Below are 14,370 nucleotides of genomic sequence, written 5' to 3' on the forward strand. Positions count from 1 at the left end.
TCCCAGCCAACGGTACATCTATACTACAAGCTGGTGTGATTCCCAGCTCAATCCCTGCTCAAGGAGACATACCTGCACTAGCTCTAATCAAGCTAGTGCACTAAAAGTAGAAGTGTAGCCACAGTGGTGCAAGAGGTTAGCTACTCTGAGTATGTATCCATCTGAGACTATAAGTATGTACTTAGGGCAGCTAGCTGCTCACACCATCAATGCTATGTACTTTTTAGTGTGCTAGCTCAATCAGAACTAGCAGGTATGTCTCCTTGATCTGGGAATTACACCCCCATTCAAAGCATAGCCATACCTTTAATCTGGGTTTATGCTCTTCCATTTTTTGAAGACTAGACAGTTCAATACAGACTGATAGTCCTTTGTTAATTTGGTAAATCAGCCTTCCTTAAAATAATCCATAGACATGATCCTGCAAACACTTATTCACATGTTTTACGACTGTGAATAATCAGTAAATAGATTATTTAAAGTAGTGAAATAAAGCATGTACGTGTTTATTGGATCAGGATCTTCATATTTACACTACTCTTTTATAGGGCTATTGTATGATTCTTTTATATAGTTTTATTTATCAAATCCTGCATTATTTCACAGTCCATCAAGCTGAAGTTTCTCTTTACTGTCTCTTAGCAGAGGAACTGTCTTTGCGCTTCCTGCACTACTCTTAATTTTATAAACTACATTTTAATTCACTTTCCTCCCTCCCTAATAATATGCTCATTTTAACTATCTCAACTTTTGCTCTGTTCTTTCTGGTACTAAGGCATTTAAATGGCCTCAAGTAGAGATTAATTCCTTTCACATTTTGAAAAAGCCTGTCCCTTTACATATGCCTTCCAGCCTTTGCATGTCTTTTACAAACTCATCCTTTTTGGCCTCCAGCATTTCTTTCCAGCTTTCAGTGTTCAAAGGTACATTTTTTCATGTCCCCTTAATAGCACTGGTTTTAAAATATAATTTCATCTCTAGCTTGACAGATTTTAATAATTTATTTTTCATCTTCTTAGTTTAGCCAGCAGAACATTGTGTCAAGTCAAAAATAAGGGGATATCATCTGATACTGAGACTGGCTGAGGTTCAAGGACTGCACACATTGGAATGGGAAAAACGATCCCTTGCTGAGCATACTGATCATTTCTATATCTGCCATCTGATCTGTTCTTTTTATTCCAGAGCAAAAACTGTTGCAAGATGACTACGGTTACACATTTATCACTCCAAAATCAGGAAACACAACTGGTAAGGTTACATGCAGATTTAACTCTTCACCTTATGTATATGCATAATAATTTTTAATTACATGATCACCTGCTATTAATCAAATAATAAAAAATAGTATCACATATCTTTTTCTACAATCATAGATGCATCTTCTAATTTTTTTCCATTATTTTATACTTAAACTAATTTTATTTTCAAAATGGTTTATATCTTTATTGATTTATACTTTCAATATCTTAAGTTCTCTCTAACTTATATATTTTAATAATTTTTCAGCACCAATATACAATACATTTTCTTTTCAAACAGTAGCACAGCCTTTTAGGTGCAATTCAGGGAATGAGTCTTTTAGGTGCAATTCAGAGGATAAGGCAGATTTTTAGAAGTCCTTAGGCACCCAAAGTTACAGATAAGCGCTGAGCAGGATTTCCAAAACCACCTAGACCAAGATCCTCAAAAGTATTTAGGCTCCTGACTTCCACTGAAATAAATTAGAGTTAGGGGCCTAAATACCTCTGAGGATCTAGGCCTAAGTCTGGCCCCTTGCGCCTAACTCCCATTGAAATCAATCTGGGCAATCAATGTAAATCCCTGTAGGTACATATCCTTACCTTTAGACACTTAAATACCTTTTAAAAACTGGCCCTATATTATTATGCTAACGTAGCTGTGTAAACATGATATGCACAGCACAAGTATTCTTAGGTGCAATTATGAAGTTGTAGCCAGGAGCACAACAATTTCTGGATGAGTCCTTAATCAGAAATTCAAAGTGAGCCTCTAAACAAGTTTCAAGTGTCCCCTTTTCTGCACCCCATATCTTATGGCACCCTATCAAAATATTCATCTTAACACATCACCTAATAATCAGTCATTCTTCTTCCCATCAGGTTCCTGGTGTCTTTGACCCCTCCCAACTCCTGTGGTATCTCTCCCTTTCCTTCCCATTTCTCCAAAATCTCTGGCTACTTGCTACAGTCAGCCTCACCTCAGTCCCTGGAAAAATCAAGGAGCAAGTCCTCAAGGAATCAATTCTGAAGCACTTAGAGGAGAGGAAAGTGATCAGGAACAGTCAGCATGGATTCACCAAGGGCAAGTCATGCCTGATGAATCTAATTGCCTTCTATGACTAGATAACTGGCTCTGTGGATGAGGAGAAAGCAGTGGACGTGTTGTTCCTTGACTTTAGAAAAGCTTTTGGCACGGTCTCCCACAGTATTCTTGCCAGCAAGTTAAAAAAGTATGGGCTGGATGAATGGACTATAAGGTGGATAGAAAGCTGGCTAGATTGTCAGGCTCAACGGGTAGTGATCAATGGCTCCATGTCTAGTTGGCAGCCGGTATCAAGTGGAGTGCCCCAAGGGTCGGTCCTCGGGCTGGTTTTGTTCAATATCTTCATTAATGATCTGGAGGATGGTGTGGATTGCACCCTCAGCAAGTTTGCAGATGACACTGAACTGGGAGGAGAGGTAGATATGCTAGGTAGGGATAGGATACAGAGGGCCATAGACAAATTAAAGGATTGGGACAAAGGAAATCTGATGAGGTTCAACAAGGACAAGTGCAGAGTCCTGCACTTAAGACGGAAGAATCCCATGCACTGCTACAGACTACAGACCAAATGGCTAGGCAGCAGTTCTGCAGAAAAGCACCTAGGGGTTACAGTGGACGAGAAGCTGGATATGAGTCAACAGTGTGCCATTGTTGCCAAGAAGGCCAATGGCATTTTGGATGTATAAGTAGGGGCATTGCCAGCAGATCGAGGGACGTGATCATTCCCCTCTATTCGACGTTGGTGAGGCCTCATCTGGAGTACTATCTCCAGTTTTGGGCCCCACACTACAAGAAGGATGTGGAAAAACTGGAAAGCGTCCAGTGGAGGGCAACAAAAATGATTAGGAGACTGGAACACATGACTTATGAGGAGAGGCTGAGGGAACTGGGATTGTTTAGTCTGCAGAAGAGAAGAATGAGGGAAGATTTGATAGCTGCTTTCAACTACCTGAAAGGGGTTCTAAAGAGGATGGATCTAGACTGTTCTCAGTGGTAGCAAAGGACAGAACAAGGAGTAATGGTCTCAAGTTGCAGTGGGGGAGGTTTAGGTTGGATATTAGGAAAAACTTTTTCACTAGGAGGGTGGTGAAACACTGGAATGCGTTACCTAGGGAGGTGGTGGAATCTCCTTCCTTAGAAGTTTTTAAGGTCAGGCTTGACAAAGCCCTGGCTGGGATGATTTAGTTGGGGATTGGTCCTGCTTTGAGCAGGGGGTTGGACTAGATGACCTCCTGAGGTCCCTTCCAACCCTGATATTCTATGATTCTACAATTGACACTAGGTAGTAAAAGAAGCCACTATAGCTATCCTACTATTTTTCTAGATAGCAGAGAATTGCTCTCATGCCTGGGAACTCCAGGGCCATTTCAGGAAGTGAGGGATGGACAACATACAGATATGCAGGTTCTTAGCCAACAATGCTCCTGTACTCTCAACTTGTGCTTGCCTTCTTTCTGCTTCTCCCACCCAACTTTACAAGCTAGTCAGACAGACGAAGAGCAGCCTGTGGAACCTGATTTCTCTCCTTGTACTGGAAGGTCCTGCAGAGCACTCTATGAACTCATGTACTTTCAAACACTGCTAGAGCTGGATCTACATCGATGGCTGAGGCAGTTAACTACTTAACTGTGAAATTAGTTGGCCTATATATGTCAGCAAAATTTCACTATTTCTCTCTATTTTTATACCTGCTCCACCATCTGTTGTGTAAATATGATTTACTGTGTGCTTCAAATACAAATAACTTTCACAAAATATCTGACACACACAACACTACAAAAAACTAACATACACAGTGTCATCTGGATCTATTAAATACAAAACCCCTCTGTATTAGTAATATAAAGTGTACTTACTGTCCAGCAAGGTACAACACTGAGACATCCATATCCCTCTTAAAGCCACATATCTTTAGCTGATTTTCTATTGCCTGATAACAAAATTAATTTATCAGACTTCATCCCTGTGGGTAAAGATCTTGCAAGCAATAACAATATGGTCTAAAGCAGGGGTCTCAAACTCAATTTACCTTAGGGCCAGTGCCAGTCCTCAAATCTCCCAGCGGGCCAACAATGTCACCTCGCTCCTTTGGCCGCATGCCGCCCCGGCTGACTCTGCCCAGCGACTAGTGACGCTGCCTTCATGGCTGACTCTGCCCAGCAACTAGTGATGGTATGTCTGTCCTTCTCCCCCAGCCAATGGGAGCTGTGGGGGGGGCACCTGAAGCAGACAGAGCCAGCAGCGAGGCTGCATGGGTTTCTATTCCGGGGGGGGACGGGCATGTGAATCTCTCCTGCCCCCCTCCTCCACCCAACACTTTTTAAAAAGTTTACGCGGGCCACAGTGGGGAGGTTCTCAGGCCACAGATGGCTCGCGGGCTGTCATAAATATAAAGGGAAGGGTAAACCCCTTTGAAATCCCTCCTGGCCAGGGGAAAGCTCCTCTCACCTGTAAAGGGTTAAGAAGCTAAAGGTAACCTCGCTGGCACCTGACCAAAATGACCAATGAGGAGACAAGATACTTTCAAAAGCTGGGAGGAGGGAGAGAAACAAAGGGTCTGTGGGTCTGTCTATATGCTGGTCTTTGTCGGGGATAGACCAGGAATGGAGTCTTAGAACTTTTAGTAAGTAATCTAGCTAGGTATGTGTTAGATTATGATTTCTTAAAATGGCTGAGAAAAGAATTGTGCTGAATAGAATAACTATTTCTGTCTGTGTATCTTTTTTGTAACTTAAGGTTTTGCCTAGAGGGGTTCTCTATGTTTTTGAATCTAATTACCCTGTAAGATATCTACCATCCTGATTTTACAGGGGGGATTTCTTTATTTCTATTTACTTCTATTTTTATTAAAAGTCTTCTTGTAAGAAACTGAATGCTTTTTCATTGTTCTCAGATCCAAGGGTTTGGGTCTGTGGTCACCTATGCAAATTGGTGAGGCTTTTTATCCAACATTTCCCAGGAAAAGGGGGGTGCAAGTGTTGGGAGGATTGTTCATTGTTCTTAAGATCCAAGGGTCTGGGTCTGTAGTCACCTAGGCAAATTGGTGAGGCTTTTTACCAAACCTTGTCCAGGAAGTGGGGTGCAAGGTTTTGGGAAGTATTTTGGGGGGAAGGACGCGTCCAAACAGCTCTTCCCCAGTAACCAGTATTAGTTTGGTGGTGGTAGCGGCCAGTCCAAGGACAACGGGTGGAATATTTTGTACCTTGGGGAAGTTTTGACCTAAGCTGGTAAAGATAAGCTTAGGAGTTTTTTCATGCAGGTCCCCACATCTGTACCCTAGAGTTCAGAGTGGGGGAGGAACCTTGACACGGGCCAGGACTTTTGAGACCCCTGGTCTAAAGTAGAGAGGTGAAACTGGAAGCTTCTGTTTTAAATTGATAAAAAGACGACAACTACAATTATGGTATATACTCTTAATCCAGTTTTTCTTATCCTTGTCATATTTGGTTCTTTAAATAGATACATTGCTACATGTCTGGGGGAAAACACCACTGCACAAGTAGTGCATTCTCAAGGGCAGGATTGGGACAGAATAAAACCACCACACTAATTCTTGCTAATGACCAGCAGTCCCTTGTAGATGATCAAATCTTGAAGATTAATAAAGTGCAGATCCTGGAAACACATATACAGCTTAACTATACATAATGAATATTAATGTACACAGATAAATTGTGCAGGATTGGACCCTAATTAATTAAAGATGATTTAAAAAAACACAACTACTCGATCACAAAATGTAACTTGTCCATTTATTTTGACAAACGTAGTTTTAATTGTGATTTTTCATGGTATACCATACCAGTAAATTACCATGTTATATTTTATAAAAGCAATTAAGTCTTAACAACACGAAGCATCATTATGGCTCTCGGCTTTTAAGACTTTGCTGAAACATAGGAGAGAACATGAGATTTTCTGCCAGAATTAATAGGTTTACTATGGGAGAATTAGCAAGGTTTTTACTATATACTGCAATGTATGCAATGTGTCTGAGCCCTGGTCTACAAGAGGAGTTGAGGTCGAATTTAGCAGCGTTAAATTGATTTAACCCTGCACCCGTCCACACGACAAAGCCCTTTTTTTCTACTTAAAGGCTCTTAAAATCGATTTCCTTACTCCACCCCTGACAAGTGGATTAGCGCTTAAATCGGCCTTGCCGGCTCGAATTTGGGGTACTGTGGACACAATTCGACGGTATTGGCCTCCGGGAGCTATCCCAGAGTGCTCCATTGTGACCGCTCTGGACAGCACTCTCAACTCAGATGCACTGACCAGGTAGACAGGAAAAGAACCGCGAACTTTTGAATCTCATTTCCTGTTTGGCCAGCGTGGCAAGCTGCAGGTGACCATGCAGAGCTCATCAGCAGAGGGGACCATGATGGAGTCCCAGAATCGCAAAAGAGTTCCAGCATGGACCAAACGGGAGGTACGGGATCTGATCGCTGTATGGGGAGAGGAATCTGTGCTATCAGAACTCCGTTCCAGTTTTCGAAATGCCAAAACATTTGTCAAAATCTCCCAGGGCATGAAGGACAGAGGCCATAACAGGGACCGAAGCAGTGCCGCGTGAAACTTAAGGAGCTGAAGCAAGCCTACCAGAAAACCAGAGAGGCAAACGGCCACTCTGGGTCTGAGCCCCACACATGCCGCTTCTATGAGCTGCATTCCATTTTAGGGGATTCAGCCACCACTACCCCAGCCATGTTGTTTGACTCCTTCAATGGAGATGGAGGCAACACAGAAGCAGCTTTTGGGGACGAAGAAGATGATGAGGAGGAGGTTGTAGATAGCTCACAGCAAACAAGTGGAGAAACCAGTTTTCCCGACAGCCAGGAACTGTTTCTCACCCTGGACCTGGAGTCAGTACCCCCCGAACCCACCCAAGGCTGTCTCCCAGACCCGCCAGGCGCAGAAGGGACCTCTGGTGAGTGTACCTTTTAAAATACCATACATGGTTTAAAAGCAAGCATGTTTAATGATTAATTTGCCCTGGCATTTGTGGCTCTCCTGGATATACTCCCAAAGCCTTTGCAAAAGGTTTCTGGAGAGGGCAGCCTTATTCCATCCACCATGGTAGGACACTTTACCACTCCAGGCCAGTAGCATGTACTCGGGAATCATTGTAGAACAAAGCATTGCAGTGTATGTTTGCTGGCGTTCAAACAACATCCGTTCTTTATCTCTCTGTGTTATCCTCGGGAGAGTGATATCATTCATGGTCACCTGGTTGAAATAGGGTGCTTTTCTTAAGGGGACATTCACAGGTGCCCGTTCCTGCTGGACTGTTTGCCTGTGGCTGAACAGAAGTGTTCCTCACTGTTAGCCAAGGCTAAGGGGAAGGGGGGAGGGGCTAGCCACGTGTTGGGGGGCAGGCAAAATGCGATCTTGGAACGAAAGCACATGTGCTATGTATGTAATGTTAACAGCAAGGTTTATCCTGAAAGAGTGTAGCCATTGTTCTATAAAATGTGTCTTTTTAAATACCACTGTCCCTTTTTTTTTTCCTCCACAGGCTGCATGTGTTTCAAGGATCACAGGATCTTCTCCTTCCCAGAAGCTAGTGAAGATTAGAAGGCGAAAAAAACGCATTCGTGATGAAATGTTCTCTGAGCTCATGCTGTCCTCCCACACTGACAGAGCACAGACGAATGTGTGGAGGCAGACAATGTCAGAGTGCAGGAAAGCACAAAATGACCGGGAGGAGAGGTGGCGGGCTGAAGAGAGTAAGTGGCGGGCTGAAGACAGGGCTGAAGCTGAAAGGTGGTGGCAGCGTGATGAGAGGAGGTAGGATTCAATGCTGAGGCTGCTGGAGGATCAAACCAATATGCTCCAGCGTATGGTTGAGCTGCAGGAAAGGCAGCTGGAGCACAGACCGCCGCTACAGCCCCTATGTAACCAACCACCCTCCTCCCCAAGTTCCATAGCCTCCTCACCCAGATGCCCAAGAACGCAGCGAGGGGGCCTCCAGCCACCCAGCCACTCCACCCCAGAGGATTGCCCAAGCAACAGAAGGCTGGCATTCAATAAGTGTTAAAGTTTTAAACTTTTAAAATGCTGTGTGGCCTTGTCCTTCCCTCCTCCACCACCCCTTCTGGTACTTCTCTCCTCCACCACCCCTCCTGGGCTACCTTGGTAGTTATCCCCCTATTTGTGTGATAAATGAATAAAGAATGCATGAATGTGAAGCAACAATGACTTTATTGCCTCTGCAAGTGGTGATCAAAGGGAGGTGGGGAGGGTGGTTTGCTTACAGGAAAGTAGAATGAACCAAGGGGCAGGGGGTTTCATCAAGGAGAAACAAACAGAACTTTCACACCGTAGCCTGGCCAGTCATAAAACTGGTTTTCAAAGCTTCTCTGATGCGCACCGCACCCTCCTGTGCTCTTCTAACTGCCCTGGTGTCTGGCTGCGACTAACCAGCAGCCAGGCGATTTGCCTCAACCTCCCACCCCACCATAAATGTCTCCCCCTTGTTCTCACAGATATTGTGGAGCGCACAGCAAGCAGTAATAACAGTGGGAATATTGGTTTCACTGAGGTCTAACCAAGTCAGTAAACTGCGCCAGCACACTTTTAAACGTCCAAATGCACATTCTACCACCATTCTGCACTTGCTCAGCCTGTAGTTGAACAGCTCCCGACTACTGTCCAGGCTGCCTGTGTATGGCTTCATGAGCCATGGCATTAAGGGGTAGGCTGGGTCCCCAAGGATAACTATAGGCCTTTCAACGTCCCCAACGGTTATTTTCTGGTCTGGGAATAAAGTCCCTTCCTGCAGCTATTGAAACAGACCAGAGTTCCTGAAGACGCGAGCATCATGTACCTTTCCCGGCCATCCCACGTTGATGTTGGTGATATGTCCCTTGTGATCCACCACTGCTTACAGCACTATTGAAAAGTACCCCTTGCGGTTTATGTACTCGCCGGCTTGGTGCTCCGGTGCCAAGATAGGGATATGGGTTCCGTCTATGGCCCCACCACGGTTAGGGAATCTCATTGCAGCAAAGCCATCCACTATGACCTGCACATTTCCCAGAGTCACTACCCTTGATAGCAGCAGATCTTTGATTGCATGGGCTACTTGCATCACAGCAGCCCCCACAGTAGATTTGCCCACTCCAAATTGATTCCCGACTGACCAGGAGCTGTCTGGCGTTGCAAGCTTCCACAGGGATATTGCCACTCGCTTCTCAACTGTGAGGGCTGCTCTCATCTTGGTATTCTTGCACCGCAGGGCAGGGGAAAGCAAGTCACAAAGTTCCATGAAAGTGCCCTTACGCATGCAAAAGTTTCGCAGCCACTGGGAATCGTCCCAGACCTGCAACACTATGCGGTCCCACCAGTCTATGCTTGTTTCCCGAGCCCAGAATTGGCATTCCACGGCAGGAACCTGCCCCATTAGCACCATGATGCCCACATTGCCAGGGCCCATGCTTTGAGAAAAGTCTGTGTCCATGTCCTTATCACTCATGTCACCGCGCTGACGTCGCCTACTCGCCCGGTATCACTTTGCCAGGTTCTGGTGCTGCATGTACTGCTGGATAATGCGTGTGGTGTTTAATGTGCTCCTAATTGCCAAAGGGCTCCATGCTTGCCGTGGTATGGCATCTGCACAGAAAAAAGGTGCGGAACGATTGTCTGCCGTTGCCCTGACGGAGGGAGGGGCGACTGACAACATGGCTTACAGGGAATTAAAATCAACAAAGGGGGTGGCTTTGCAAGAAAGTGAATGGCCCCCTCAAGGATAGAACTCAAAACCTCAAAGATAGAACTCAAAACTGGGTTTAGCAGGCCGTTGATTTCACAGAGGGAAGGAGGGAGGGAGGAGAAAATGAATACAAAACAAATCTGGTTTATTTCTTGTTTTAAGCCACTTCATCTATCTTTATACATCTTGCTGGCAGCAGACTGTGCAGTACGACTGCTAGCCATCATCAACACCTGGGTGCTCGGCAGAAGACGGTGCAGTATGACTACTGGCCATCATCTTCTGCTATCTGCAGATTAAAAGACAGTGCACTGCCGGTAGGACTGAATCACCATGAGACGAAACAAGGAAAATGATCTGGCTGATTCACTCCCATGTTTGCCCAGGCGCCCAGTTAAAAGAGCACCAAGGATTACATCGATGATGGCTACCAGTCATACTGCACTGTCTGCTGCCAAAAAGCAATAAACTGCTGCTGTGTAGCAATGCAGTACCACGTCTGCCAGGTGACTGTCACCCAGGAGACATACGGTGACGGTTAGCTGAGCGGGCTCCATGCTTGCCGTGGTATGGCGTCTGCACAGGTAACTCAAGAAAAAAGGCGCAAAACGATTGTCTGCCCTTGCTTTCACGGAGGGAGGGAGGGAACGGGGGCCTGACGATATGTACCCAGAACCACCCGCGACAATGTTTTAGCCCCCTCAGGCACTGGGATTTCTACCCAGAATTCCAATGGGTGGCGGAGACTGTGGGAACTGTGGGATAGCCACCACAGTGCAATGCTCCGGAAGTCGATGGTTGCCTTGGTACTGTGGACACACTCCACTGACTACATGCACTTAGAGCATTTGTGTGGGAACACACACAATCAACTGTATAAAAATGCTTTCTACAAAACCGACTTCTATAAATTCGACCTAATTTCGTAGTGTAGACATACCCTGAGACTAGTTTGGTGCAAAACTTCTAAAAAATCTATTTATAGTATATAGTAAATTATATCTGAGATTAGTGTGGTCCAAAACATCTGAAAAGTTAAAATCTATCTATAGTATATAGTAAACATAGATGTTGACTTTACTTTAGAAATACAAAATTGCTTGGGAACATTGACATATGGCAATATGAGTATGTTACAATCTTGCTTCTCTGGGGATGAAGGATTTTGCAGTTTGTAGAGTAATTAGAGCTAGCTACAAATTTTAATGAAAAATGGAAAATGTATTGCACAAAAAATGTTTTCTGACCAGTGGTAATAATGATCAGATGGTTTAAAAATGCATATCTGTACAACTGCGGAGCACAACTGTTTGTAAGTGAAACATACACAGCACAGTTTTGACATCTGGGAGAAGGTTAGGGAAAGTTATTTCTTTTCCTTAAATCCCAGTATTTCAGCCTCCTTCCTCATTCCCTCCTTATCCTTCAGGCGTGTAGTCCTCCCTGCCTACCCTTTCCCAGCCAGCCCTCCCTGTGTTCCACAAGAACCTGATGAATCTAGATCCTGGTCCGAGTGCTGCAACAACTTTCTGCCCATTCTGCTGAGGAGGGTTCTAGCTGTGCTTGCACAGGGCCCAGATTTGCAGCTTCTCCATACCAGATATTTTCTCACTGAATCTCCCTCACTACCAAAAAGTAGTTTATAGGATAACTCATACTAAGCACCATAATCCAACATCCATATCTAGCACAATTTTACAAGGAAGAGGCAAACATGGGAAATAGAGCAGACAGCTGATCATCCAGCACATTATCTGATCATCTAGCTGCCTGGATAATACTATTGGGATTGAATCTGGGACCGTAAAATTTGGACAATCCTGATATTCCGTGACATCTCATTACACTAGTTGTGTGTCAGTTTCTTCCTAACCCCTTGAGGATGAAATGGAGAGGTGACATGTTGCTGTTTATTTTACAGGTTTTTCTTGTAAGGATGGGATGGAGGGGAAGTTGCTGCAGGTATCAAAGCCTCTTTCCCTTTAGAGATAAAATGGCATAAGGGAAGAGTAGGCAGTCTTATTCAGCTGGGATGGCAGGGTTTGGAGATTTTCTGTACATGCTTCTCTCACTGCAATAGGGATGGGATGGAAGGTGATTTTGCTGTGTGGGTCACTGCCTCTCACCCCAGTGGGGAGAAGTTGGAAGGGGAGGTTGCTGTGGGGGGGTCACTACCTCACTCCCTGGGGAGGGTGCTGGGGGTCACTGTCTCACCCCAATAGAGGGGGCATGGGTGTTACTGTGGGGTCAGTTTCACCCCACACCGGCAGGGGATGCAGGGATTGCTGTGGGGGGTTATGGTCTCACCCCCCTGGGGGGTTGCTGTGAGGGTCACTGTCTCACTCCCATGGGAAGGGTGTGGGGGATTCCTGTGGGGAGTCCCTGTCTCACTCCCATGGGGAGGGTGTGGGGGATTCCTGAGGGGGGTCCCTGTCTCACTCCCATGGGGAGGGTGTGGGGGATTCCTGAGGGGGGTCCCTGTCTCACCCCCCTGGGGAGGGTGTGGGGGATTCCTGTCGGGGTCCCTGCCTCTCTCCTTCGGGGAGAGGATGAGGGGTCAGTGTCTCACCCCAAAGGGCAGAGGGAGTGGTTGTGTGAGCCGCTCCCCGCTCACCGACCGTGGAGGGAGGAAGGGAGAGGGGAGTTGCGGCGGGATTATACAAGGGCGGGGATATACCAAACGGGGTTATGCAGAGCTGGGGGCGGGGCAGTTAACGGCTTGGCTCCTGCTCCCCACTAACGGTGGAGAGGCTGGCGGCTGGGCTCAAGAGCGGGGCGCGGCCGCCCCCGGAGGGGAGGCGGGAGGGGCTCACCTGGCAGCTGGTGCCGCTGCGAGTAGCCGCCATTTTAGCTTCAAGTTCCTAAGCGACCGGGGCTCCTGGGGGCGGGGAAAGAGCAAAGAGACATCAAAGCCGAGGAGGACGCGGGGAGCCGGGAATTGGGAGGGGAGGGGGACGGGCTGCTGGGGGCCGGGAGCGGCCTGGGGCGGGGCGGCGGGGGCGCGCGCAGTTAAGAATCTCACTCACTGGGAACACGCGCGCGAGGGGGCTGCGAGGTGATGGTGTGGGAGTGACAGCGAAAGGGGCAGCGTAGGTTTGGGCACGGTGACAGTAGTGGGAGGATGTGTGGGGACATGATGGGGGTTTGTGACAGCGCTGGGACTAAATAATATGATAAAACTGACTGGGTGCTTAGTTGAAAGATTGGTGCTGGAACTAGGGGTGAGCCGCACCCCCTGGCTTGAAGTGGTTTCTATTATATACAGGGTTTACTGTTTCCTTCAGTGGCTCTCAGCATCCCCACTATAAAAAGAAGAGGAGGACTTGTGGCACCTTGGAGACTAACAAATTGATTAGCGCATAAGCTGTCGTGGGCTACAGTCCACTTCATCAGATGCGTATAATGGAACATATAGTAAGAATATATATATATATATATATAGACACACAGAGAAGTTCCATTTTATGCATCCAATGAAGTGGGCTGTAGCCCACGAAAGCTTATGCTCTAATCAATTTGTTAGTCTCTAAGGTGCCACAAGTATTCCTGTTCTTTTTGCAGATACAGACTAACCTGGCTGCTACTCTGAAACCTACCAGTATAAAAATGTTTCCAATACCCTTGAAGAAATAGCAAAGGTCTAACAATAGAGTGGCATCCTGAGCCTCCACAGGGGCCCATGAATTGAAGGCAGATCTAGAGGGGTTTATGTGGGAGGAAGGATTTCCAGCAGCTGAAATAGCGACTTTTAGGTAGCTTGTCTACACTGGTACTTTTCAGCGCTGCAACTTTCTCACTCAGGGGTGTGAAAAAACGCACATCCCCGAGCGCTGCAAGTTTCAACGCTGTAACGTGCCAGTGTAGACAGTGCACCAGCTCTGGGAGCCGTGCCAGTGTAGACAAGCCCTCAGTTAGAGTTATGTTCCTGGATGGAGCCTGTGTCCATAACATCTGAACTCTCCTCCGAGTTCATTGTTTGAGCATTGGGGAGAAAGAAAGAAGGGTGGTATTAAAGTCAGCGTGCCTTGGTATGAGACCTCAGGGAAGAGAAAACCTGAGAGCAACAGAAAAAGCTTGATGTCATCTTTGGCTTTACTGGGTCTTACTGGTTTATGATCTTGAAAGACAGGATATTTTTGACAGCCCTGTATTTCTGTCATTATTTGAGTAGCAGCCACAGGTGTTCTTGGCAGTTGAGCAAATATCTGTGAGCTTTAAAGTACAACAAATTTATACCACTTACACTACTGATTTGCAACTTACAAATCACATTCACACCTTAATACATGTATTCTGTGTCCATTTCCTTCAACACATACTTTGCTGTGAAATAAAATGTGTTCAATTTAACACAGGTTTTAAACCAACTCAAA

General features: G+C 45.9%; 1 protein-coding gene across 1 annotated transcript in view; it reads right to left on the reverse strand.

Moving 5' to 3' along the window:
• Positions 1–12,843, reverse strand: part of LRRC72 (leucine rich repeat containing 72) — a 48,642-nt gene extending 35,799 nt beyond the window's left edge. Inside the window, exons 1-2 of the mRNA XM_077809364.1 lie at positions 12,811–12,843; positions 4,143–4,216 (exon numbers count right to left, since the gene is read on the reverse strand). Coding sequence (XP_077665490.1) covers positions 4,143–4,216; positions 12,811–12,843 — 107 coding nt within the window. The remainder of the gene's footprint in view (positions 1–4,142; positions 4,217–12,810) is intronic.
• Positions 12,844–14,370: the final 1,527 nt, after the last annotated feature.

This window comes from Eretmochelys imbricata, chromosome 2 (genome assembly GCF_965152235.1).
Source record: "Eretmochelys imbricata isolate rEreImb1 chromosome 2, rEreImb1.hap1, whole genome shotgun sequence".
Lineage (NCBI taxonomy): Eukaryota > Metazoa > Chordata > Testudines > Cheloniidae > Eretmochelys > Eretmochelys imbricata.